General features: G+C 46.4%; 10 protein-coding genes across 10 annotated transcripts; 5 read left to right on the top strand and 5 right to left on the bottom strand.

Moving 5' to 3' along the window:
- Nucleotides 1-908: 908 nt before the first annotated feature.
- V1513DRAFT_454954 (uncharacterized protein) lies at nucleotides 909-1,919 on the bottom strand. Its single transcript, XM_066899441.1, has one exon. The coding sequence runs from the start codon at nucleotides 1,759-1,761 to the stop codon at nucleotides 1,150-1,152; it is 612 nt and encodes a 203-aa protein (XP_066750433.1). The 5' UTR covers nucleotides 1,762-1,919; the 3' UTR covers nucleotides 909-1,149.
- A 1,163-nt stretch (nucleotides 1,920-3,082) lies between these two features.
- V1513DRAFT_322311 (phosphoesterase family-domain-containing protein) lies at nucleotides 3,083-5,148 on the bottom strand. The gene is made up of 7 exons (XM_066894685.1): nucleotides 4,853-5,148; nucleotides 4,621-4,799; nucleotides 4,547-4,568; nucleotides 4,180-4,481; nucleotides 4,022-4,130; nucleotides 3,794-3,964; nucleotides 3,083-3,744 (listed from the first exon to the last, which is right to left on the bottom strand). Exons 2-7 carry the CDS (start codon nucleotides 4,797-4,799, stop codon nucleotides 3,358-3,360), a joined length of 1,170 nt encoding a protein of 389 aa, XP_066750434.1. The 5' UTR covers nucleotides 4,853-5,148; the 3' UTR covers nucleotides 3,083-3,357.
- Nucleotides 5,149-7,364: 2,216 nt separating this feature from the next.
- V1513DRAFT_454961 (uncharacterized protein) lies at nucleotides 7,365-8,442 on the bottom strand. Its single transcript, XM_066899442.1, has one exon. It carries the CDS (start codon nucleotides 8,290-8,292, stop codon nucleotides 8,059-8,061), a length of 234 nt encoding a protein of 77 aa, XP_066750435.1. The 5' UTR covers nucleotides 8,293-8,442; the 3' UTR covers nucleotides 7,365-8,058.
- Nucleotides 8,443-8,611: 169 nt separating this feature from the next.
- V1513DRAFT_461190 (uncharacterized protein) lies at nucleotides 8,612-9,816 on the top strand (the record flags this gene model as incomplete). The annotated part of the gene is made up of 4 exons (XM_066899886.1): nucleotides 8,612-8,926; nucleotides 8,999-9,080; nucleotides 9,127-9,426; nucleotides 9,455-9,816. The coding sequence occupies 4 exons, from the start codon at nucleotides 8,612-8,614 to the stop codon at nucleotides 9,814-9,816; spliced, it is 1,059 nt and encodes a 352-aa protein (XP_066750436.1).
- A 450-nt stretch (nucleotides 9,817-10,266) lies between these two features.
- On the top strand, nucleotides 10,267-10,686 carry V1513DRAFT_428322 (uncharacterized protein; the record flags this gene model as incomplete). The annotated part of the gene is made up of 2 exons (XM_066896274.1): nucleotides 10,267-10,313; nucleotides 10,362-10,686. 2 exons carry the CDS (start codon nucleotides 10,267-10,269, stop codon nucleotides 10,684-10,686), a joined length of 372 nt encoding a protein of 123 aa, XP_066750437.1.
- A 1,486-nt stretch (nucleotides 10,687-12,172) lies between these two features.
- V1513DRAFT_386409 (S-adenosyl-L-methionine-dependent methyltransferase) lies at nucleotides 12,173-13,300 on the bottom strand (the record flags this gene model as incomplete). The annotated part of the gene is made up of 5 exons (XM_066895253.1): nucleotides 12,173-12,207; nucleotides 12,274-12,460; nucleotides 12,504-12,872; nucleotides 12,932-13,036; nucleotides 13,094-13,300. 5 exons carry the CDS (start codon nucleotides 13,298-13,300, stop codon nucleotides 12,173-12,175), a joined length of 903 nt encoding a protein of 300 aa, XP_066750438.1.
- Nucleotides 13,301-15,432: 2,132 nt separating this feature from the next.
- On the top strand, nucleotides 15,433-16,367 carry V1513DRAFT_428324 (uncharacterized protein; the record flags this gene model as incomplete). The annotated part of the gene is made up of 2 exons (XM_066896275.1): nucleotides 15,433-15,459; nucleotides 15,513-16,367. The coding sequence occupies 2 exons, from the start codon at nucleotides 15,433-15,435 to the stop codon at nucleotides 16,365-16,367; spliced, it is 882 nt and encodes a 293-aa protein (XP_066750439.1).
- Nucleotides 16,368-20,274: 3,907 nt separating this feature from the next.
- Nucleotides 20,275-21,407, top strand: V1513DRAFT_386418 (flavoprotein-like protein; the record flags this gene model as incomplete). Its single annotated transcript, XM_066895254.1, has 3 exons — nucleotides 20,275-20,573; nucleotides 20,666-20,864; nucleotides 20,919-21,407. 3 exons carry the CDS (start codon nucleotides 20,275-20,277, stop codon nucleotides 21,405-21,407), a joined length of 987 nt encoding a protein of 328 aa, XP_066750440.1.
- Nucleotides 21,408-21,739: 332 nt separating this feature from the next.
- V1513DRAFT_406901 (Rhodanese-like domain-containing protein) lies at nucleotides 21,740-22,704 on the bottom strand. The gene is made up of 3 exons (XM_066895641.1): nucleotides 22,401-22,704; nucleotides 22,226-22,340; nucleotides 21,740-22,149 (listed from the first exon to the last, which is right to left on the bottom strand). Exons 1-3 carry the CDS (start codon nucleotides 22,554-22,556, stop codon nucleotides 21,971-21,973), a joined length of 450 nt encoding a protein of 149 aa, XP_066750441.1. The 5' UTR covers nucleotides 22,557-22,704; the 3' UTR covers nucleotides 21,740-21,970.
- A 1,643-nt stretch (nucleotides 22,705-24,347) lies between these two features.
- On the top strand, nucleotides 24,348-25,958 carry V1513DRAFT_454984 (sodium bile acid symporter family-domain-containing protein). Its single transcript, XM_066899443.1, has 4 exons — nucleotides 24,348-24,821; nucleotides 24,881-25,023; nucleotides 25,075-25,161; nucleotides 25,223-25,958. Exons 1-4 carry the CDS (start codon nucleotides 24,512-24,514, stop codon nucleotides 25,877-25,879), a joined length of 1,197 nt encoding a protein of 398 aa, XP_066750442.1. The 5' UTR covers nucleotides 24,348-24,511; the 3' UTR covers nucleotides 25,880-25,958.
- Nucleotides 25,959-26,029: the final 71 nt, after the last annotated feature.

A 26,029-nucleotide genomic window follows, 5' to 3' on the forward strand; every position in this document is an offset into this window, starting at 1 on the left:
TTCAAAATATCAAATATTGATACGAAAGAGAAATCAGAGGGAGAAAATTAGCGTGTAAAGCCTTTATAAATTAATGGCGTCGCCCCGTCGCGTTACGCGCTTGTAGGTCGCCCAAATTTATTTTCTTTTTAACGCGTAATTTTCGTGACTGAGAGGGTCACGTGAAGATTCAAATCGGGTCTCCATTAAAATATAAATGGAGCTAAAATGGGACCTCCATTAGAACGAAAAAATGGCCCCCCTGCTAAATGGAGCTCCCATATAAAACAAGGAAAACCCTGACCCTAAATGGAGCTCCCATTTAAAAAAATAAATGCGAGGGCCATTAAAAAAAAGAATCAGGCCCTTAGAATATTCTCTATGAGGTCCCGGACGAGGAAAGTTTCGTCCCACTCTAAAATGACTGACCCAACTTCGTCACAAGTTGTTGGGACATCTGACTCAGTCATGACAAAGCAGTCAGCAACGTTGGGAAACACTCCCACAAAAACCAGGCTCTCCAACGATTCTGACGAAGAACTTATCTGGAGTGATGAAGAACTTGATGATGTCAATGTAACTAGTGCTTACAATAATGGAATGTCCTTTGCTGCCTACTCGTCTGTTTCTATATCTCCTAAAAAGAACTTCTGGCTCTTAGACACTGGCGCGAGTCAACACATGTCTAAGAAATTGTCACTCACTATCCAACTCAGGGCTTCAGTAAAAGTTTCTACGTGAAAAAATTCCGTAGCCTGGCCTCCTCCGTGCCGTCGAATCTGAATTCAAGGTCGCCATCTAACTCTCACAGGGCTAGGGCTGGATAAGGTTGGACAACACTTCTGAAGGAACTGGATGAAATTCCGAGACGGCTTCGCAAGAATGTTCTGAGTTTTGTGAGGGTTCCCTATGTGGGCTCTGCGTAGCCTTCCAACTTGACTTAATACTGAATGCCTCTCCCAATTTTGCGTGAATCCAGGGTTCCAGGTTCTGATTAATGGATTCAGCACATTTTCTCCATAAATGCATAAGTCTTTGTACGCGCTGGGTCTCTCGCGCCCTGCCTCTACTTGTAAACACAACTGAGTACGAGAACGAACTAACCCAGTACAGATAATATAAGCCAGGACATCAAGCCTGGGCTGAACGAATCATGACGCATAATCCTTCTTAGGATTCTCGAGCAATCGCATTGTAGTTCGGGAAATTGTATCGTAGCATTGGAGTCTGGTCGGCCACAGGGTGACGCACTTTCCCATCGCGACCCAACATGTTTGAAGTCCAGCCGGTACCAGTTATTCCAAAAATACCTAAAAATTTTTGGCTGATCAATATTCCAGCATTCTTTGATTGAGCTGCTATGAATTTCTTCATAGGTCTGATACTGCAGTCCTTCCAGCGCCGGCGTGCCTTCGCTGTCAAAAAAAAAAAGGGGTTGGCAAGAAAGTATGTCTTAGTAAATGCCGCTTTATTTCGCGCTTGGTCCTGGGTACATTGCTTCGACTGGCCATTCGACAGGATCCAGCCAGACTCCACCGACAGAAAATGCAGGTACTGAGGCAAAGCTGTCAACCGGGTAGAATTCCTAGTATTATCGATGGAATCAAAGCCCTTGCATCTCATTTTTCCTGTGATATATTGATGAATGGCTCGCAGGCTATGCCATAGGCATAAATGATGGTTATATCTGTCGTTGTTTCTTTTGAAGGCTAGGCTAGCGGCTGTCACCTCTACCAAAGCAAGGTTCAGGGTTTCTGGGTCCGCTCTCTTGGCGGATCTCATATTGGGTGTCCCAAACTGACGTTGACATTGTAAGGAAGCAAGAAGTAATGTAACGGGACTAGACTGGACTGGACTGGACTAGACTGGACTGGACTGGACTGGACTAGGAAATTATCAAGACTAGATATATTCCAGAATACAAGACTTCTTGCTTGACTTGACAACGAGCCTCTTTTTATAACTGTCGAGCCGCTACCTTCTCGTGTACAAGTAGAACAAATGAACCAACTCGACCAAACGGAACGAAACAAACAAACGAACCAATCAAGAGCAGCGAACGAGAGGGGAACTAGGCTTAACGGCCGGGGGGCCAAAGCGAACGAGCGGCGGCAAGACCAACGAGCGGGAAGCAAGACGACGAGCGGGGATGTCGGAACCGAATGGGATGCGGCTTATCACGGCGTGACGTCACGATCTCCATTGCGTTCCTGACCTCGCAGCTGCCCTAGGCAAGCTTAGTCAGTTTATCAACCAACCAGCAGAAAAGCACACCACGGCTGCTAAGGGCATCCTACGTTATCTTAAGAAGACTATTCGTCATGGCGTCCTTTATCGTCGATCAGGTTCAGTCAAGACAGAAGAATATAGTGATGCTGACTGAGCAGGCGATAAAGCGACCCGCAGATCCACAAGTGGCTACTTTTTTTACTTGCAGGAGCGGCAGTTTCATGGCGATCTTTAAAGCAAAAGTCGGTTGCTCTATCTACTACAGAAGCCGAATATATGGCTCTCAGTGAAGCCGTCAAAGAAGCACTATGGCTTCAGATGCTCCTTGCAGAGCTCGGTCACCCTTCGTCCTCTCCGTTCCTTATTTACGAAGATAATCAGGGATGCGTGGGTTTAGCGAAGGATCCCACACAACACAGCCGGGCCAAGCATATTGACGTCCGTTATCACTTTGTCCGCGACAACATTCTGGACAAGAAAATTATCGTGCAATATACTCCTACCGAGAGGATGATTGCAGACATCCTCACTAAATCGCTACCAGTGGACAAACACCACCGCTTCGTTCAACAGATCGGTATTCAGTCGCTTCCTTCGTGAGCCTGCAAACACGGGGAAGCATGTTGGAGGTTGTTTGTCAGGTCAGCAGAAGATTTAGCAAACACGGGGAAGTGTTGCATAGAGAGTTTTTTTCAGGTCAGCAGAAGATCTAGCAAACACGGGGAAGTGTTGCATAGAGAGTGTTTTGCTAGATAGGAAATAAGATAGGATATAAGATAGGACGAAGGACATAAGATAGGAGATAGAGGAGTTAAATGTTGTATAAATGAATAAAGAAAGCCCCCGTCACAATCGGTGGTGCATCATCACAAAATCAAAAATATCACTTCCAGATCAGCTACTAAGTATTCTTTATGGATTCGGCCAAGGTATTTGTCGACAATGTCGACACTTTCCTCTCGCGCATTTCAGCGAACATCGCTCAGCACAAACAAAATTTTCACGGCCTAAGCCGTTAACAAACAAAATGATACCGGCGGACATTATATATCTGCCAAGTAAATTTAGACTGCCGAAACATTATTCACTCATTTTTTATTCTTTTAGTGTTCGCCCTTCAACTTTGAGCCTGGGCCCGAAAGAACGGGTTCAATAGGCATAGAATGAATCATACGGCAAAGGAGAACTAGCATTATACGGAGAGTGTCCGCCAAATTTGCCCCAAGTCTGCTTCACGGATTGCAAGACGTTTCCACTTGTGATTGGGACTGGAAGTGGGGCCCACTGCTTGGAGCTCAGATATCCAGGAATGGAGCTGTTGGCATAGAAGCCAGTTGTATCAACTGCTTTATTGCGGTAGCCAGTTGCTTCAGCGACGAATTGGAAGACATTAGAGCCATAATCGTTCCGGCCGAGAGTGGGGAGGCCCCAATTGTGAGATACACTCGAGATACAGGAGTAATGGGTGTAGAATGTATTATCGGAAGTCCCTTTATAATGGGTAGGAACGGCATCGCCGAGTAAGATACTGAAAACCTGATCGCAATGTCAGTAGAGCCAATAAGAACTAGATCGACAAAGATACCTTATTGCCAATAGATTTGGTCCCGTTTTCGTCAAATGTCAACAATATAAGGGTGTTCTTCATGAAATAGCTGTTAGACAGTAAAGGTGTGAGGAAATCAAGTGACCATTTTCCACCGACGGTCATATTAGTGTCATGACCGTCGTTAGTCATATTCGGCGTGATAAACGACTTTAAAGTGCATTAGTGGCACAACCACATCAAAGACAAGATCATGACAATATATACCCATTGAGGAAGCAGGCCATTTTGCAAATCGTAATAGAAAGAAGTGAAGTTCTTGATATTGGAGAGACGCTCCTTGTTATTGGCAATGGAGTCGTAGATCACCAAAGGACTTTTGTCTGGTTAGCATTCATCCCTGAATGAGAACGAAGACGACTTACTTGTGTTTCCGTACATAATCACTGGCGAAAGTCTGCTGGTTCGAGAAATTGTAACCTTCAAATCCAGCATATGGCATATCTTCCTGGTATTCCGCCCAAGAGATGTGCTTTGTCTCGAGTAAGTCAACGACAGTAGAAACATTGGCGGGAACGCGCTCAAAATTGTCACTGTCAATACCAAAATAGTCACCACCGACAGCAGCAACATAGTTGGGCTCAGAAGGATGGGTTAGGGCCCAGTAGTTTGTCAGAGTAATGCCCTGTTTGGCAAGCTCTTCAAAACTGGGATCGACAGCCGCTGTCTATCCATCGGATTAGCTGGAAAAAGTGGGATACAAACCGGGAAGGAATCCAGCGAAAATCTTACATCATAGTTTTGGTTCTCCAGCCTAGTATACCCATTAGATTAATTCGAGCCAAGGAAATGAACAAGCTCCATACCATATCTGGATAAATCTGTTAAACGCATGACCATTAACGTTACTAGTCAATTCTCCAACAGGTGCGGTAGCTGCAGTGGCCTCTATCTCGGTATAAGAGGGTCTGATTGTCGAGAAAGTGATAGGAGTCTGAGCTGCGACGGTTGCAGCGAGGGCAATAACGACAGCGAATGAGACCATCTGTGATTATGTTAACTAGCACATTATCAGCGTGCAGTCGCCTCTTCACTCACCTTAAATGATTGAGCACAACTTGAAGCAGGCAACAGAAGACAGGATGAGGGTCAGCATGCCCTTTTAAAGCGATTTGCCCAGACTGGATATCCGGGCAAGTTTGCTGGAAGCCAGCGTCTCTACACCCAATACAGTCTATCGTCAGTACCACCGTCAAATTGGCCGTCAGGCCGTTGCGTGCTGCACGGGATGGTAATAACTGGAAACAATTGGTCTGCTTTCAAAGTAAGATTGAAGAATCGCAACTAATCCAATCACAGCTATATTCTCAGTCATGTGGCGGCAGAACAAATGTGGAAATAGGCTCCAGGGTTCAAGCTTGAGGGATATTTGAGTTTTTTTCTGAAGTTCGTCCCTTAACCCCGTTTATTTGATTTTCGCCGATGATTTCATTTTGTGTCAAGGGGCCGGAGGAGATAAACATAGTTAGCTCGTTGATTGGGTTGCCCAGGGGTCGTTTTGAGTGTGGCGTTCGTTAACCGAAAGAGCGGATAACAATAGGCTTTTGTTAGATCTGCATCGGCCAAAACGACATAGGCTAAGCCCAATAAATGTCAGAAAATCTTGGAGTTTGACACAGCGATCCTTGGGTATGCTAAACCGTTATCCGATGTCAGGATCATTTACTACACATGTTCACTCGACCAATGGGATCGTTCTATATGGGCCACATGATAGCATAGGCAAACCCACCCTAACTAATCGAGCGAGAGCGAATAATTACAGGGCCACATCAACTGCAGATAGATAGATATCATCTCGGTCATAAGGTCGATTTCACGGCGCTCCATAATGCTTGTCCAATTAACAAAACCGCGATTCTGAGGCGCAATCACTCGCCGTGCCCATTTCGGTCCATAGTCGTCTTCAGGCGGGTTCCCTTACTTATCATGGGGGCAAGCTAGGCCAATTAATGCTTGTTGAAAATGCGGCACCCTGTGCATGGAGAATATTAGAGGTGAAAACAACAACGGCGCTAAGCGACGCACTCTGGCGGTTGGGAGCACGTACGTAGAAAACCAAAACAGAATTTCTTAGCTAAGCGCACTTCAGATCCATCGAGGCTATAGCCGAAATAGTGAAGATAGTAAGTTATTGACTTCCGTAGATATTTTGGCGCGATTTTGTGGCAGGGCCCAGCCCCTTTGCCTCTCGCCAAACACGCATAACTCCAAAAACCAAACCGCAAAAGCTTAAATCTGACTATTCCACAACCACGTGACACCGCGTCTTCGAATGCTCTTGCGGCAAGTCGCGTCAACCGTTTGTAGCCCATTCGTTTATTCGTCGTCCTCTCAGCCTTTCTGCTCGTTCTGTCGTTCATATACGACTCAGCATGCCTTACCACAGATATCTAAGTCCCAGTTATGAAAATGTGGAAGACGACGATGTTGTGATAATCGCTGCCATCGCGTTATTGGGTTACTTGAACGCCAAAAGTAACCGGTCTTACAAAAACAGATTTAGCACTGTGTTCATCACTGTGATGTACTCAGTGCACGGTGAAAAGTGGACTTGGTGCATCATTCTGACTTACGGAGTGCATGAATCTGACGTACATAGTAAGTCAGTTTTGCGCAAATCGTACCGTACCAAGTAAGTCACTTCAAAAATTTCTCCATAGTTAAGAAACCAGAATGACGCACTTGGTACAACAGCACTGAGTTAATCAAAATGATACACTGAGTAAGTCAAAGTGACGCACGTAGACTCATCCTAAGTTTCTATGCATCATACATTGGGTTATATTTACGCTGCAAATCTAATTTATAAATTACATGTATTGAATACCTTTTGAGAGATCAGTATTCTCGGGAGTAGGTCAGTCTTCACTTCCAGTGTTTGGACGCACATCATTCCTTGAGTTGGGGTAGTGGGGTTCTGGCCAATCTTCACTTTTCCTGTTCCGATCTAGTTCGGCGTCTTGCCGTGTCTAGTACCTCACTTTGCAAGGTCATGAGCTCTGACCTTGCGTCTACTGTGTTCTGAGATAGCCGAACCGGAGCAAGTCCGTTCGGGCTGGGCGGGCGGGGGAGTTCTGACGTTAGCCTGTCAGTGTCGGGGATCGGTTGTTGTCAGAACAGCCTGACGTCACGACGCCATTGCGTTCCTGACGTGACGTCATGCAGTTCCTGACAGGTGTGCAGGAGATCGGTTGATCTCCACTTCCAGTATGGTGGGTTTCTGTCTTAGATAGAGGCAGCCCGCTTTTCTGGGCACTGGACAGTGGTCGATCATTGTCTCAGGTTAGTGAGATCAGACCACTCATCACTTCGACCCCACTACGTGAGAATCACGAGCGTTGATCTCGTGTTGAGCTAGTCTTTAGTTAGGCGAATGTAGTAGAGTACATTCGCCGGTAGCGTTAGCTAGCGCGGAGACCTGAGGAGGATGTCGTCATCTCGGTTAGAGAGATGATCGAGGTGTTCATGTATATATAGACCTGAAATGTCCGTGAGACTGGTCGACATCGAGACCAAGACTCTCAGCCTCCCTTCCACGATCCATTTAGTCATATATCCATTCTCACATACCTTAGCTGCTATATACACCTGATATGAATGACACAGCGCATAGCCACCCTCTCATTCATGCCAACCTCAGAATCGGTAACGTGCAGAAGACCATTAATCATACAACCCGTGCGCACTATTAATTACCAGTAAACCATTACCTTCGCCCCTGCATCCTATACACCAAACAAGCTTAACAGCAGACAGACGGGGTATAGAATGACACAGTACCATGACATCAGATGCTGAAGCACTCACAGCAGGTTAACCAAAAGAAAAGCATACATTCTAAAGCACAAGTGGTCGCACTAGACAGTAACTGCAGGTGAAATACTATTGCAATATCACAGATTGCAGCAGATAATACCTGAGGCCGGCGTTCACAGTCTGCGTCACAATGCCGCTAAAGGCAAAATAATAAGTAGACAGAATCAGAACATAATTTTTTGGAACGGGCACCTACCAAGTTGCTAATAACGAAGCGAATGCGGATCGACTGCGAAACGCCAAACAAAACACCAATGTTTGCGCAGATGCAACCTAAGATCTAAGGTGTTAGCAGCAAAATAGAATAACCTAACCGACAAGTAGATCCTATCCGAAAAAGCCTTTGTCGTGTGAGACCGTATAGCTCCTAACCCTGTACTAGATTAGCAATTGAAATATCAAGTTAGACATATAACCACGAGTACTTATGGCAATTTCAATTGTGTGCCCAACAGCATACAATAACCGCACGAGACTAAGAAGACGCTGTGCAGGCGCAGATTGGTTTGATCGGCCGCTCTGCATATTATATTTCTCGTGCAGTACGCCAAAATTACATCAAACAGGTATCGATCGCAACCAGCAACGATAGGTATGCATAAATTTGTAACGACGAGAATTCGAATCAGCACACACATCCTTGATCCGCCATACGACATTCACCGCTAAAATTCCGAAAAGGAAATGCAAGGCTATCTCTGCTATAATGCAGTCAACACCTGATAATGATTCATAACGTTGATCGATGACCGAGGAGCAGTCGGGAAATGAGTGGAAAGCGAGGTTCTAAAGAATTCTCAACACTTCCGATGCGTTTGTGCGGCTGGAGGCAATGACAGCAGGAGCGACAAGTACCTAATAACGCCATGGTCCGAGCGCGTCCCAGTTCAGAGGCGTCGTGCGGCTCTAAGTTAACGACAACAGGAGCGCGTCAAATACTTGACAACACCATTAACTACACCGAATCTATAAGTCGATATGTATTCCGAGAGCAGTGTTTTTCAATGTCTCGAGTGCGACCACGCACCATTCGATACCAAAGCCAAGCTCAACAAGCACTCGTCCAGCAAGCATCGCAGGGCTGCGACTTTCGAATTCAGCGGAGTGGCCTATCCGTTAGCGATGACTGACGATGACATGTACGCTTGCCCCACCTGTAAGGCCAAGGCAGCATCTGTCAGGAGCCTGAGATGTCACATGGACCGGCACAGGGACAGGGCTCGGGAAGAACGTCTGTCTGAACGTGAGCCAATTCAGAATAATCAGGCAGACGGAATCCCAGAGCAGGAAACAGTGACAACGGCACTTAATCTCGAAAGTCTGAATTCCTACAGTATAACGTCCTTTTGTTGGGAACTAGACAAGCTAACCATTATAGAACCACGCACGCTTGATGACATCGGGTTCAGTTACGAATACATCTGCAAGGTAGCCATTTGCGATCTCTGTCACTTTGTTGTCGATAGGGCCGTGGTCATTGAACACTTAACGAGCGTGCATGGGCTCGAAGTCACCGAACGCTAACGCTGTATTGCGGGTTCTAAGGATGCATCGTCTCAGACCACATTTAGTCATCATCTGGGATGACGCGATTGAGGATCAGCTTGATGAGTCGGATGATGGGACCCAAGGCATTCAGCTATTTAGTCCACCAGCTTTTCGTTCAGGGTCTGCGCCGCTCCACGGTATTCCTGTCCAAGACGGCTTTAAGTGCCAACTCTGTGAGCAGATGCTCACTCACGTTTGTGTGACTACTAAAAAAGGGTTGCGGACGCACTACAAAAGGACAAACTGTCGACCATCACCCAGTTCACGTTCGAGCGTTCTATGGGCGTTCGAAACTTCAGTCACAACTCCGCTACGTTGAAGTGAGGCCCACAGTGACGAGCGACTCCACTCCTCTGCCTGTGTTTGGGATTCCCGACGATGTCCACATGGTACCCGGCCATAACAGTACCATAACGGAGAGGAAAGACCTCAATCAGTTTGGTATAAAGTTTCAAGGCTATACACTGCTAGATATCGTAGATTTGAGTGACCTGGGGAATCTTTTACATAAGACAGAAGATCAGTCATTCGAAGTTCTCAGGGTCCTCTGCTTGCGGATGTTAGACGAGTCACGTGCAAAAAATAAAGCTGGCTTCCAACCTATGCTGGGAAAAGTCATGGTCGGAGAGTCGTAGAAGCATGTAAATGGATCGATCGGGATTATGACACTAATTGAACGCAGGGACTTTTTCTACGAGGTGCAGGAACGCGCAACTTTGGAAAATTATGCGACGATCTGGGCAAAGGTGCTCTGGATTGCGTGGCTAGCGGTCATGGATATAGGTACTCTTCATCGCCGCCTCGAGCTCACTGCAGACCAGACGGCCGCTGTTCATGATCTGGTTGGAAGGGTCCAGATGCTGAGCGCTGAGTCAGGACACGTCGGTCCAGCCCAGGACCGACCGTGTTGCGCCAGCAGTTTGAAGTAGTGCACCGCCTTCTACCATCTGGCGAAAGTGAAACTTCACAGTACCTTGTCCCCCCGCGGCATTAACTTACTGTCATTGCGGCCAAACGGCTCGTTTCTAAGCTATCTGCAGATTACCCATATTACAGCAGCCATGCGGTATGCACTTCGGAGCACAATGCTTTACAGGGTAGCTAAGTCCGCCGAGCCCTCGATTATTGACGAGTATGTGCCAATCTCAAGTTATCTTTTGTTTGATTTAACATAAAGCAGGAACGACATTGACGAGGAGTGCCAGAAGTTTCTGGTCCCGAGGAAGTCGACGTCGTTTTCGTACTGCGTACAGGTCCACGTGGCATGCAATAAGTTCGGGCGAAAGCACACTGTTCCTACGATCACGTGGGCAACGGATGACTTCTCCGCGCTCAGGCTACAAAATGGATCAATTCTGACCATGAATGCTCTCAAAGACTTTATCCAGGAGCAGTACGAAGAGTCAATTGGTGAACTCTGTCTCGGACTGCAGATGCCCGCACATTTTGCCAGGGACCTGAGAGACGCGTACAGCATAAATCGGCATAAATCGGCCTGGATATAGCTTCTTGTCAGAACTCTCGAACAACTTGCCGCAGCAATATCTGTGGGACAAAATGGTTAGCACCCCTAGTCTGCGGTCCCGGTTTATCAACGCAGACGAGGTCTTGGCACGACAAACGCGGACATATCTCATACGCACTTCCTCCGGGTGCTTTTCGTCCTCATACATGTTACATATGGGTCACCAGCGCGAATGACTGAAGTGAATACATGGAAGCACGTAAATTCAGTTCACAGCCCACGGAACGTATATTGACATTCCAGGGGTCTTATATTCCTTGGTTTGTATAACAAGACGACGTCTCTAACCGGCGTCGAACGGTTTATTGTACATCTAGTCCCGGCCAGGCTCGAGAAATTGTTTCTTTGTTACCTGATATATATCGGGCCATTCGAAAAGTGAAGCCATCAGGATTGTAGGATTTGCAAATTGCTAACAATTGATAGACTACTGACTGCTGCCCTGTACAGGATCACACGAATCCGATCGTCGAGGGGTACCAGCAGTACCTTTTCTCAGGCTACCGGGGAAGGTTTGGGGCAGAACGTCTAAGGAAGATCATCGAGCACAGAACAGCACTGTCGGCTAGATTGCACACCGCCCTAAATGCGCAGGGTCTACGACAAGCCTTGGTCGCGTTCTTGGACCAGTACGCTGGACACGCCAAAGCTGTCGGGGCTACGCGAATTAGGGCTAGCAAGCATCGTAGGTCTTGAGACTTTCCAATTAACTGGTGGTCCACAACTTAAATGTAGTGAGCGTCCCGGAACTCCCGGAAAAACCACTGTCTCATTATCCCGGTTATCAAAAAGTACGTCAAGGATCACACAAAGTGTATTATACTGTCTGTACGAAAACTTGCTAACTAAGAATTTTTGGTGATGTCCGGTTGGGGGTTTAATCTTGATCACTAATATAGAAAATTGATGGTCACTAATGCTTTTAGAAGCTTAACTAATGACTTGAGTATAGAAGTTTGATTGTTATTCAATGCTCTCCCATAAGGGGGACAAACTGCTAGGTGAAGACACCCGCCCAACGCCCACAACACGACAGGGTTATTCCGTGCCCAAATGGAGCACGTTTATTGCATACAATACAACGCCGTATATAGCCGTTTGTTAGGCACTTCGGAACCGAAAAATTGTCAGCAACCTGTCACAGTGAACCACTTGGCTGTCGTCAATGCCCCTAACTAATGTGAATACTGGGGCAGCCTCCACCACGTGCTTCATCCCTGGCCGTTGCTGTTTACGAACTGCTCAACATGCATGCTGGCTTTTCTGCTGCTGAAACATATAATTTACGAGCCCGCCTAGATAACTGTAATGAACATCAAGAGGAGAAATATTGATTTATTTATTAGAAACTACACTGGCACTACAAAACACCAACTATGACAAAGACTAAGATCGCAAGCCGTCAAAGTGCACAACCGACTGTCGCAGATTTAGCCGTCATAGCTCGTCCATGAGACGTGCCAGGTTCAGTTAGGCTTGATGGCATACACTTGGAAGGAACCTTCAACATATTACATGCGTGGTTAGCGATCTATTGTTACTATAAGCTTGCAAGTATGTTGCTCACCTGCCCATTCATTGAAGTCGAGATTCGGAATAGACTGCGCCCACCCCTGCGATTCACCCGTCTGCGCACTGCAGCATGAACCGGTACTGCAGCATGAACAGGCAGGGGCCTGTGATCGCGATCCACCGCTCTTGTCCGACTGTTCGGCCTGGAACGCTTCCCTATAGACATTTAGATCTCTGGTCGTCTTCAAAATCAATACAGCTGAAGATTGTCATCAGCTTGGGTACTCGACGAAGAATGTCAGTGAGCTTGCCTTCAAATCCAGCATCTCTGAGGAACCGCTCATAGTCACGAACTTCACTAGCTCCGGCGATGCATCCAACATAGAGTGAGAGATTCTTCCTGATTTCGTTTGGGAACGGCTTCCTTGCGAGAATATCGGTGATGGCAATCCTCCCTCCTGGCTTAAGGAGTCGGAACATTTCGCGAAACACTATAGGCTTGTCGACTTGGAGTACCAGGTTGAGTACACAGTTACTGATGATGCAATCTGCTGCAGAGGAAGCCAACGGAATAGATGTAATGGGAGCCTCAACGAAAGATACATTGGAGGCTCCAGCTTTTTCCGCATTTCGGCGAGCAAGGTCCAGCATATCCTGTCGAGCGAGCGTGAGTCCCAGGCATACCACTGACTAGGTGCAACTCAATAACCTACCGTGGTCATATCAACGCCCACAGCTTTTCCTTCAGGGCCGACCTTATTCGCAGCAAGCAAGACATCGATGCCACCGCCGCAGCCCAAGTCGATGACTGTCTCACCCTATTTGGTATGGTCAACCTTCCCTTCGACTGGATGCATGGTTGGTAAGACACATACCTTCTGCACATTCGCGATCGCGAGAGGATTTCCGCAACCGACCCCTAGATTCGCACTTCCGGGTAAGGACCAAAGGTCTTCCAGCTTGTATCCAAACGCGGTGGCGACTTTCTCTTGATAGTCCCCTGTGTGATCTTCGACAGCTGTGCGACGGGCAATCCCTGCGTAGTGGTCTTGTACGTTACCGTACGTCTCAGACGAATCCATGTTTTTCACTCTGACCAATCAAATAAATCTCGCTGTTGATTACCGGGAACTTGACGAAGACCTGTGAATTTATATCCTGGATTCCAGAGTGGTAGCCTCATCTCGCCTGGGTGGTTCCTCGGGTGAGATGTCATCGATATGTCACCGTTTGTCTCTGATGCCGTCATCGAAGGATGATGGAGCCGCATCTGATCTGAGCCGCAAAGTAAACCCCGGTAGGATCTACTTGTGGCCGGGTTGTCTAGGGTTGCAGCCCAGAACTGGCCATGCTGGAGCCGAACGACTGCTGCGCTGTCTTAATGGCGTTTTGCTTTATTCGTCTCTCATTGCAGGTTTAGGATGTCAAACACACTTTGAGGGAATTCAATATTGGTTATTAACGGCAGACCTGAAGATCCATTCTTGTTGTTACTGGTCAATCTGAGATACTGTTGTCGCGGAGGAATTATCTGTAATATGTGTTCGTTTAAGCTCACTGCAATTACTATTTAGTCGTCCAAATGATCATGGGGGTCTGCGTCAATTGCAGGTTCCGTCTACTGTAACTACTCGTAATGACGTGACCCAAGCGCTATGGTTTTGCCCCAACCGATGACCATGTACTGACGTGCAATAAGAGGGCTGCAGAATCTCGAAGGCTAGTCCAATGAAGAGCTGATAATAAATGACCATGGTAATCGCGTTCGGTTCCTGAGGGTGTCGACAACTTTCGCTGCGGCGATAATGGGCATGTGCTGCAGGGCTAGGGACGAGATGCCGCTCTTTCAAGTACCCACCGGTCCAGTCGGGCATTCCCAATGGTAGACCTTTAGACGCTCACCGCTTCTCCTGGCTATCCTCGTGATGCTGGAAAGGCTTTGCCCGGCCATTTGTCGTTCGTTTGGGGACGATGTCAATAAGATGTCATCATCCACTCATACGTCACTGATTTAATTTTGGCGCGCTCATAGAGGTAACTGTAAGCGCGTGATTGTTTTGATGCGTACGTTGAGGCTCCTGTAGTCTGGAGACAACTGACGGCTAATCGGCAGTGATATGTCACTGTTGTTGCTCGAGCTAGAACCCTATCTACACGAAGCATGTCCGAGATGGCCAGCCCAACCGCTTGGTACGCGGCCTAGTCTCCAGCATAGGCCTCCTTCGCTAGAAGGGAATAAGCGCAGGGGATGGACTAGGGTACTTCGAAGATAAAGTTGTAATGACAGATGAATTGGTGACAAATGAGAAGAACAGGCTTTCTCTTGGTGGAGGACAGACAGCGATGTATATCTACGAATGGCAGCGATTTAGCTATATCGTTCTCTGGGATCTGTAAAAAGACTTTTAATAGTAGGCGTAGACTTACGGAGGAACTCGTTGAGCGCCGAGACTATGAGGCGTCTGATGTTGCTGCGAGATATATATAAATATCAGGATGCTAGCATTTAGGCTTTAGGAATACAAATAATTCAAATTTATTATACGAATAATATGTAACCGTCAATTTATTCATATTCGACTTACGAATATTCATATAATCATGTGCAGCTCTAGGGTAAATCAGGCCTTACTCCTGAATAGTGTACCTATAGCTGCTCATTGAATCATAGGATCAAATAGAGGCTTTAGAGCCCAATTGATGGTCAATATAGTCAGTGACCATGATCATTAGACGATCCAACGCCTCAAAGCGAATGGATTGGGCAGTTCGTCTAAATGTGAGTGATGATTTGTTTATCCGTATTAATTCCACGGAAATACGGATAAGTCTGACATAATATCTGGATAGGTACGGATACGGATACAGATATTTTGTCTGGTTGCAGTTACGAATCTGAATAAGGGAAAATAAGCCTAGATATAATTCTTTAAATTAGATGCATATATCATAATACGACCGGGAGACGAGATATTCATATTATCAATTACACACGCGGATGCTCATGGCCGACACGAGGTCGCGGTCGAGTCACGACCGATCACAAGCAAGCTACAAAATGTGACTTGTGATCATATACGTCATTGTGCGTCACGCGAACCTAAGGACAAAGCAACATCCATCGAGCCCAACTGGATCCCGACACCGACTAGCACGTACTGAGCTCTGCTCGGGCGACATTACTTACGAGCTCAGAAATCTTCTGATAGGAGGCATGGCTTCAAGGCATCGAAAATCAAAGGTAGGTTGCAACGGAGAATATTTCTAAGGCTGTGAGCTGAGATAATATGAAAGGCGGATGATCTCGCAAGAGTGCGCGACAACCAGCGGAGGTGTCGAGCACGCCGTCGGGAGTATGTTGCAGAACTGGAACGGAAAGTGAAAGACTTCGAGGCATCGAGAATGCAGCCGAATAATGCTGCGGATTTGCTGAGCGAGGGAGTCTTCATGCGCGAAAACGAAATATTAAGGATGCTCTTGAAATCACTCGGACTCGACGAGCAGTTTCAGGCTATGTACATGAATGCCGAACTTGCTGCTTCGAAAATCTCGCTTGCAATCCAAGGACAAGACTCAACGGCACATCAGCTTCCCGGTCTCATGCCAGAGTCACCGCAGTACGGGGTAACATATGACTCCATAATCTCAGGTTTTTCACAAGGTCAGACCACCGACTCGCAACTGTACAGTAATCTCACGGATTCGGTTAATGAATGGTTGTATGATGAAAAGCTTGGATTGTCTCTTGAGTCCGGCATTGGCTCGTCCACACTTTCTCAAAGTTCATCCATTCTGAACCTGGATGTTCCCATCGAAGCTACTGCAGTCTCCTTTCCGTTGGCGGCGTCAGGTGCTGCAGACACCGCATGTCCGCAATGTCCACAGAATTGTTTGGATTCGACTTCTGAGCATTCAACGTTCTCCTCGCACTCGATCTTCGAAACCGCCGCTATTGATGCTTCAAGCGGGGAAACCTCGATTCCGTGCTCTACGGCATGTACAATGATTGTCCATCATAATCGAAAAGGATACAGTCAAATGGAGCTAGATATCAGACTTCGTCGCGGATTTAGGAAGGGTCACACGCCATCGGATGGGTGCAGAGTTGACAGCAAAGTATTGTTCACCGTCCTTGCTGAGATCTCTTGAGCATAGTGAAGCACTCCCATGGAATGGCTACAAATGCCTCAGGCTTAGTGAACTTGATGTTCATGATGTCAATTACTTGCCGAATGTCGGATTGATTTCCACGCATATCAGAATGTTGATAAATCTATTGTGCTTGAAATAGGTGGAGGTCTAATACCGACTGTAACTGGCCCCCAACCTCATCGCTTGCTGGCAAATACACTTCGGCATCAGCGGGCGTTATTTGTCATGCTCGGTCAATATAAATTCGGAGCCCATATCTTGGAATCGTGAAACGATCTGTTGCTCCATGTGCCAAATCCTGTTGAGAATCGTATTCAGGGTGCGGCTGCTACATGGCACAGGCAAATCAAGTTTTCGCTACAGTCTCCGTTGATTATTACCTGTTGAAAATTGAAGTCGCACGTGAAGCACGGTAAAGGGTGTCGTGCCCTTGCCGGTAGACAATTGCCAAATTTCCATTAAGACATGTTGCGTGCATTCATTTTTGGGGGTCACACATTACAAAAATGTATGTTGTCGTTGACTTGTATGTAGGCCACAATGGTGTTTTGGACAAAAAATGATCCTTTGATGTTGTGGCTGTCGGTTGGGTATCTGCACGCACCAGTTGTATCCCTTACGGGAGCGAGAATAGAGCAAGCCTCCCATATTGAAATCTGCAAAATTCCCAACCAGACATCAACAAAAAAACTCTTGGTTGCAATAGAATGTTTTCCTCGTTTAATAGAACAAATGCAATTGGGATTTAGGAATATTTCGTACAGAGAGCTTGAGCACACAGTGCAACAGTCTTAATGTACGTTGATAACCGGAATAGTGAGTCGATAACTGTTCCAGGACTAAATTTATTCGGGGTTCACTAATCCTCACCAATTAGTGTGGACTTGAAACCCTCAGCCTATAATGTTGAACGCACTGTTTATGAATTGATCACTGAGTATGCATGCTAACGGTCTACAAATACGTCCACTAGTGTTACATCAACTGTTTTTAATATTCACTAAATTGTGCAACATTAAGTAGTGACAATGTCACCAATTTTGATTAGTGACATTACGAATAGTGAGACATACACAAGTCAGTTGAACTTGAGCTACACCTGGTTTGCTGAAAGTAAAGAGGAAGGGTACGACAAGTACGTGACATCGAAGTGTGAGCTCTCGAGTAATTCTTAGCGAGTCATTCCAGCAGCACAGCTAATCGGTAAACATGAGTGCATTCTCACTTTGCCAATACAAGGACTACAGTCACTTTCGACTTCGTAAACTATACTGGTCCGGAATTTATGCGCGCTTACAAAGTCAACATATTTTGTGCGTTAAACTCCTAATGTTGAATATAGAGTTTCTTGCTAGAGTGGGCTATGTACATGGAGGTGCTTCATGTACATCGAGGAGTTTGAGATGTCGTCAGTGGGTTGGGGGAATATAACCCAGTCATCCTCGAAGATGCAATTGTTACGAAGAAAATAACATTGCATATCTTGATATTATTATCACCCTAAGGGACCAGGAGCCCGGCCTCCTACTTACCAAAGACTCTCAACATATATGGAAGAGCATGGATGAAGACCAGATACCAGCAACCATCGCTGGTACGACAGTTGGCACTAGTCAACAGACTATTCTCCTGGAAGTGCTCAAACGAGGCTAACCCAGACAAATGGGTTCAGAAGTGGTGTGACTTGTTGAAACAATTTCTCAACCTACAGGTGAGTCGGAAGACTTCTGGAAGGTTGTTATGGTTAACAGCATGCGTTCGGAGTGCCCCGTGGCGATATCATCTTTGGGAGATATCAGTGACGTGCCGATCTGCGAAATAGGCACAAAGCTTTCGGCCAGATTTTGGGGCCGGAAAGGCCAACTCACCAAATCGGAACCGTCCACAACATCCGGTGGAACCGAAACAGCATGGTAGCGAAACAAGCCGAAGCGATGGTTGTTACAATTGTGACAAAATTGATCACCTTGCCAAGAACTGCAGGCTACCGAAGAAGGGAGCTCAGCAAAAGCTGTCTGAGACTCAAAAGAATGAACAGAATGGTTGCAAGAACTGATCAGATCTAAGACCGAACAAGCGTTCCTTGCGCCTGAGAAGTGAGGTCCATACCTTGTGCACGAGCAAGAAACCGATTCCGGAAGAACCGACTCGTCGAAGTGGTACCTTGACTCGGCAGCGTCGCACCATTATTGCAACGACAAGGAAATCATGTAGGAAATCATGTATGATATATAATCGACCGATATAGAAATCCTAGTCGGTGATGGAACTTCCGTCGAAATTCAGCATCTTGGACAAGTGGATATTGACGTGACAGGTCAGAATGGGGAGACACACGTTTTGAAACCTCAGCAACGTCCGCTACTCGAGCAGTTTTGCAACTAATCTCTTGTCGGTGCGTCAAGCACTACACGAGAAGCACACTACAGAAATCGTATTTCGTCATGACAGAACTTATCTTCGAACCCCGGAAGATGAAATGATAAAGCTGGCAGAGCTTAGTCATGAGAACCAGTTATACACAATCAACGGTATAGTGCACAGATATGAATCTGCGTTCAAGGGAATAGAAGAAAATGTCACTCTCTCCGATAGCGAAGTCGATCTCTGGCATCACCGCCTTGGTCGCTATTAAACAAGGAGTCAATCCAGCGAATGTTTACTCACTAACTCGTCCAAATCAACTCCAAAAAGGCTCAGGGATCTAGCGTTCAATGTCAAGCCTGTCTGGCTGGTAAGCAGGCTGCCCAACCTTTGGAAGTGCCACCGAATCAGCTAAAAAGCCTTTCAAATCGTTCACAGTGATGTCTGTGGACCATCCAAGGTCAAAGCCCTTGGCGGAAAGCGATACTTTGTTACCTTTGTTACCTTTATTGACGATTATACACGGCACATCACGACTTACCCAATGATTCAGAAAAGTGAAGTTTTCGCATTGTTCCAACGTTACAAAGCCATGGTTCTCTGGCAAAGGTTTCAAGATTGCCATTCTCAGATCAGACAACGGCGAGGAATACATGTCCCGAGAAATGACTACCTTCCTCGGTCAGTCTGGTATTCAACATGAAACGACAGTTCCAGATACGCCTCAGCAAAATGGTGTCAGTGAACGGATGAATCGCACCTTAGTGGAAATGGTGCCCACCAATCTGAACATGAACTCCCGGCCCATATCGTTTAGCATCTTGTCAAACTTTTCCAAGTTCGTCATACTCAGTACAAAAATTGAGAGTCAGTTTCGTGACAAACCCCAGCAGAATGATAAACTCAGTATGCTCCTCACCAAGGACATCACTTTAACATACTTGGTACTGCGCTAAAAATTTCGAGTACGTCAAATTGACATACCGGGTGCAAAAAATAGGGACTGGGTGCATCAAAGTGTATAACTCGGTGCAAGATTGGTTTCCGTAGGGGTTCTGCTGCTCGATATTTGTCATCCCTGGCAAGGATATGCCCCTCTATAACAACATGTCTGATAGTGATTGTGAGATCTCTTCTGTCAGCGAGGTCGATGACTTTTCCGTTGAACTGGACCTGGATATCACAGATCTTCATAGGCAGATAAACGGTGACATTCCAGTATGATAGCAGGCAGTGACATAATTCCAATCATCGCGAAGACTTCGCGCTGAAACCCTTAACCTCATCTAGTTTGATGGTCGCCACTGATGTGGCCATCCAACCAGAATCGGTCAGTGACAAAGCTCATTGCCTGTTAACGCGCTGCTTGTCATTTATGTATTAACCGCCCACCTCCGTCTCCGTAGTGTAATATAGTTATGTCTCAAGCTCGCATTCAACCCTAATCAGCTTAATGTTCAAAATCATTCGGCGAGTGCTATCATTCCGCGGGTGCTCGATCTCTTTTAATTCGCCATTCAGCACCATGACATCAAGTCAAATGGTAAGCACCTTCACGTCGAATGGTGACCTGAACAATGCAAGTGCAGCTCGTCAGACTACTGAGATTGTACCTGACTCGACGTATCTTGGGCGTACCTTCGCAATTCCTGCTATGGAAGATGATTCAGACATTCGAAAAGAATATCGACCGTTTCTCCTAGACGATGAGATTGCCAATAACGATTGGGTTGCCAATCTTGAACTCAGCACGGCACTGAAGCTAGTGGGACAAGATATGAAGAGGACGGAGGGAAATCGGTTAAAGGTTTTAGTCTTGTATGGTAGTATGAGAAGTCGGTACGTATTTTTGGAACACCCTCGATGGCTTAGAGCAACTGTACGCTGCAACCTTACACAGCCGGTATATCTTTGGTACTGACATTGCGCAGTTCATACTCGCGTCTTCTCGCATTCGAAGCCGCGCGGATATTATTCAGGCTTGGCTGCGACGTACGCGTTTTCAATCCTACGGGCCTGCCTGTCAAGGACGACGTGCAGCACAACCACCCGAAAGTCCAAGAGCTCCGGTCTCTGAGCAAATGGAGCGATGGCCATGTTTGGGTCTCGCCTGAGCAGCACGGGAATCTTGTGGGTTACGGAAGTCTTCATTATGCGTTGTAGCCCGTTGCTGACCCCTACTAGACTGCGGTCTTTAAAAATCAGATAGACTGGATTCCGCTTAGCACCGGCAGCGTTCGACCAACCCAGGGTCGCACGCTCGCAATCGCCCAAGTTTCTGGTGGTTCTCAATCGTTCAACACAGTCAACTCTCTTCGGATCCTTGGCCGATGGATGCGTATGTTCACTATCCCTAACCAAAGCTCCATCCCCAAAGCCTACACTCAATTCACCGAAGCCGATGCCGCAGAGGGTGGGAGCCGACTCATACCCAGTGGAAACAGAGATCGCCTCGTGGATTGTATGGAGGAATTCGTTAAGTACACAATTATTATGAGGCCTTATTTTGACCTCTTTGGAGACCGATTTAGCGAACGTACTGAGCGTATGATGAAAAAGGAGCTTGATGAACAGCGGCAAAAGGAGAAGACAGTAGCTATGACTAGTGAGGGAAATTCGAGGCCTGTGCCTGAGAGTGACACTATCAACGGTGTAAACGTCAAGGGCATTTGAAATTTCACCGGACAACTTAGAGTGAGCTGTTGAATCCAGTTTTTCTGTCGAATAACTTGTAGGTTTAGAATTGCGGAGACCTGTTGAATAGAAAACTAAATTTGTGCTCGATTGGTAACTACTGTTAGTGCAGTAAATTCGGCGTAATAGTGTGCGTGAATAACTTATCACATCGAAGTCAGTAGCATATTATAGGGCAGATTGCTAATCAATCCCTGTCCTTCATTGATTTGATTTATCGTTAGTGGTAAAAAATTCCTGGCTTTATACTTAAGCTTCTACGGTGTCAGTTGGCGGTCAATGAAGTTAAAGCTAAATTGCTAATCGAAAGCCTACTCCAAAGGCTGACATGAGAATGTTAAGAAGGAAAACGATAAAGACATATTGCTCAGCCAGTCAATGGAAATTGCTTAATGGAAAAACGAATCACTACTACCATAAATATGGCATCAACTTTATGATTAGGGCTTTCCACCAGATCTGAATAGTGGAAGAAATTGAATTAATATCGGGGATCTTAATGGTTATGTCAGGTGCTGTCAGCCAGTCCATCGCCCATGCGACTATGTCTTCCAAGCTGACTCCACATATTCATCCATCAACTGTGTGTACTCTTCGCCAGCAGTGGCCCATCCCTTGATGCCACCCTCCAACACCAAGCTCTTCAAGGTCGAATTATTCTGGTCCTTGACGTAGTCTGCAAACCAACCTGCTGAACGAGTTCCTCGCCCTCGAGATGAACCTGTTGTGATGCATTAGCATACTCAAGGCATGCTGCCTTGAACTAGGGCCCCAGGGCCCCACTGCGCATAACTTACCGCAGTACCACACCACCTCTGACGCATTCGCAGCGGTGACGAGGGAGTATAGGGCAGAGATTGTTGGATGAAGGCTCTGCGCTGGAAGGTTTAGGGAGCCGCGGATTGTTCCTCCCTGTGATGTTGGTTAGAACGTTCTGTAATCCGAGTCCTGGTATGCCGGGATAGTACATACTTCGTGGTCGGTCCGGCGCAAATCGACGAGGACGAAGTCCCTACCGGCCTTCTTTCCTTCTCGGAACCATTGAAGAAGCTCCAAGCGGGAAATGGAGGCCGCCACAGTCCTTGCCTCAGGATAAGCTGCGTACCAAGGGGACTCTGTAGGAGACATAACTTGGGTAATTCGTATTGCGGGCTGGAGCTGGTGCAATGGACGAACCGGACAAGACAAAGATAATTAGAAAGTCGAGTCGAAAGGGCCGGAGGAGATGATCAGGCTAGAGTTTGGTCAATTACTTTTATCTACTAATTCATATCTCATTACTTTTATCTACTAATTCACATCTCCGACAAGTGCTCAGATAGCCCCGGAGTCACCGCAAGAACCCTACTGGCCAGTTGTCTCAGGGGGTCTGAGGGCGAGGGTTACGCGAAGGGGCTCCTCCAGTCCAAATCACCGCCTTACGAGTTCGCATAATCGAGTTAACATTGTCTTCCTTTCTCCCTTCATTTAGATACCAAGTAGTCAGGGCTGTTCCGAATACGAATATTCGCAGAAATGGACCATATTCGTACTCGTTATTCGCAAGTCCCGACCTGCTACTGCGAATAAAATTAGTCGATTATTCGGCGAATATTCGCCCTAAAATCACGTGCCAGGGTTTCTCACCTAAATTCCCTTTTTTCAGTGTTGTTTGGCTCACTACATGCATTTATTATCTGTATATTAACCGCCACTTTCAATGGCAGGAAGACTTACATTTATGCGTCATTTCTAGAGTAGATTCACTGTACGTGAAGTCATTCTAGTGGCATTTACGGTTCAGGTCAGAATGGGCAACGAATATTCGGCGAATATATCCGCAAAATTATTCGCACCGTGGATAGACTGCGAATAACATTCGTTATTCTTTATTCGCAAGGAAAATGGTGCGAATAATTATTCGCCGGATATTATTCGCAAAACCTAATATTCGGAACAGCTGCTGTCCTGATATTGTGAAGTAAATATGCCATGTGGTCGTTAGGTTTTTTTTCTCCGTTTACTGGAAGATGGGGCCCTTTAAATACATTTAATTCTACCCTTAGGAATCCTCCAACTTCTCGCATTCCCACAATCTGCCACTCCATTCCCAGATTGGTCGCTGGTTCAGGGGTCTCTTGTGCGATCTCGAGCGGGTAGAAAGTTGTGGCCTGCGGGATTGTACTCGTTACAATGCCGACGACACCGCGAAGGGATTTTGCGATGTCCTCGAAGATTCGAGTCCTTGCAGTTTCCTCTGCAAGTTTCTGATTGTGTCGAGCCATAGTCATGTCAAGTCCATTATCTTGACAGATGCTCGGCGACTACGAATTCAAAGTATTTTATGGAAACGATTTTGTAAGCACTCATGGTGGATAGGCGCGAGAGAGCAGAACTCTCGAGATCGGCCGCCAAAGAGGCTGCAAAAGGAAGAAATCCCAGCCAGTCTTGAAAAGATCCGCATGTGTAAGGGCAACGAGCTGAGATAGCAATTAGGACTAATGTCCGCCACATGCGACGTTGGTGCGTTGGTGTTCAGCTATTGATATATCATGTTCTCTCGCTCTTAAAATTTTGTCATTGCGATGGACAAGGCTATTAAATGTATTTACTAAAAAAAGGACGTGATGATTAGTGAGGAATGAAAGCACAACAGAAGATCACGTTAGCCACAACGTCATAGCCTATTATGTGTATGTGCAACCCTGACATAGAGTCCGGTGGCGAATATCGCAGTAAGATCTTTGTGGCAACGTGTATCATCTGTCTAAGAAAGTAAGTATCCGGATGTGTAAGCCTAGTACAAAGATTTTTTCTAGAAACCCTTTCTTCGCTTTGGGAATTAAATTATGACGTCAGCACGTGAGACTGATTCCCCTAATCTCATACGGTCACGACCATTGCCGCGCTCTTTCTCACTCAAAAGTTTACCGGAGTCACCTCTGCTGAATGATTGGTTGGCGCCACCGGCTCAGCCTCGATCCCTGCGGCTAAGATTTTCAAAATCCGAGGACAACGGCATTTATAACAGCAGCTCAATACGTAGTTTGCAAAAGATCAAGAATATTTTCGACATCACATAAGGAAGGAAGAAATCACTCTTTATGTCACACTCTATGAACATGGAAGTTTCGACGAGCACCGAATCTGGCGGTACAGAAGTCACAGATCGCCCATCTCCTGCACAAAAGGAGCAACATGAGAAAGAGTACAGATCCGAAGATCTCGAGAGAGGGGAGCCAGCTGCGCCAACAGAGAAGGAGTCAGTTTTCAAGAGTTTGGGTTTACTGGATCGATTCCTTGCTGCCTGGATCTTCTTGGCCATGGTTATTGGCATTATACTCGGCAACTTCGTGCCGAATACAGGACCTGCTTTGCAGAAGGGCCAATTCGTTGGCGTTTCAATCCCGATCGGTAGGATACCCGCCGAGCTTTACTTCTCTATACTTCCAACGCTGCTAACTATTTTGTAGCTATCGGACTGCTGGTTATGATGTACCCAATTCTCTGCAAAGTGAGATACGAGACTCTTCACCGTGTTTTTCGCCAGCGCGAGGTCTGGGTACAAATTCTCTTCAGTATAATAGTAAATTGGTTGATTGCGCCGTTCCTTATGGTAAGTAGCCGTCTGTTGAGGAGTTTGAGCGGTTCATTAACGACCTCGAAGTTGGGCCTGTCATGGGCATTTCTACCAGACAAGTCAGGTCTACGGGAGGGTTTAATACTTGTCGGACTGGCACGGTGCATTGCAATGGTAAGCGTGGCTACTTTTGTCTTCGAGAAGAGAAAAACAAAAAACTGATGGATTGTAACAGGTCTTGATATGGACCGGACTTGCGGGCGGTGACAATGAATATTGCGCTATTCTCGTTGCCATCAACTCCATTCTTCAAATGGTGCTCTATGCCCCACTTGCCATCTTTTTCATTAAAGTTATCAGCCATGCTGGGAATGGTAGTACAGTTTCTTATACGACAGTAGCAAAGAGTGTTGGCGTCTTTCTTGGCATACCATTGGGAGCGGCTATCGTGACACGTTTTACGCTTCGCAGAGTTACGAGTCCAACGTGGTACGATACGACGTTCCTCAAATGGGCAAGTCCATGGTCCCTGATTGGACTTCTCTTCACTATCCTTGTTCTCTTTGCTTCTCAAGGTCACCAGGTCGTCCACCAAATCGTCTCCGTTGTCAGAGTTGCCGCGCCTCTGATTGTATACTTTGGTACGATATTCTTTCTCACTTTACTCGTTACATATAAGCTTGGATTCGGGTATAAGTTGAGCGCTACACAAAGTTTTACAGCTGCAAGCAATAACTTTGAACTCGCTATTGCCGTTGCCGTTGCGGGATTTGGTCCTAATAGCGATCAAGCTCTAGCATCAACAGTTGGACCCTTAATAGAGGTCCCAGTCTTGCTTACTCTAGTGTACGTAGTAAAGTGGATTGGTAAGACACGAGGGTGGAAGGATTAGTCTTATTCACTGGCAGCATTCCTCTTATCAGATTTGAGTGACCATTATAGATGTCCAGGGTTTCAGGGTTTCAGGGTTTCAGGGTTTCAGGGTTCAGGGTTCAGGGTTCAGGGTTCAGGGTTCAGGGTTTCAGGGTTCAGGGTTTCAGGG

This window comes from Lipomyces chichibuensis (genome assembly GCF_038497645.1).
Source record: "Lipomyces chichibuensis strain CBS 12929 unplaced genomic scaffold V1513scaffold_86, whole genome shotgun sequence".
Lineage (NCBI taxonomy): Eukaryota > Fungi > Ascomycota > Lipomycetes > Lipomycetales > Lipomycetaceae > Lipomyces > Lipomyces chichibuensis.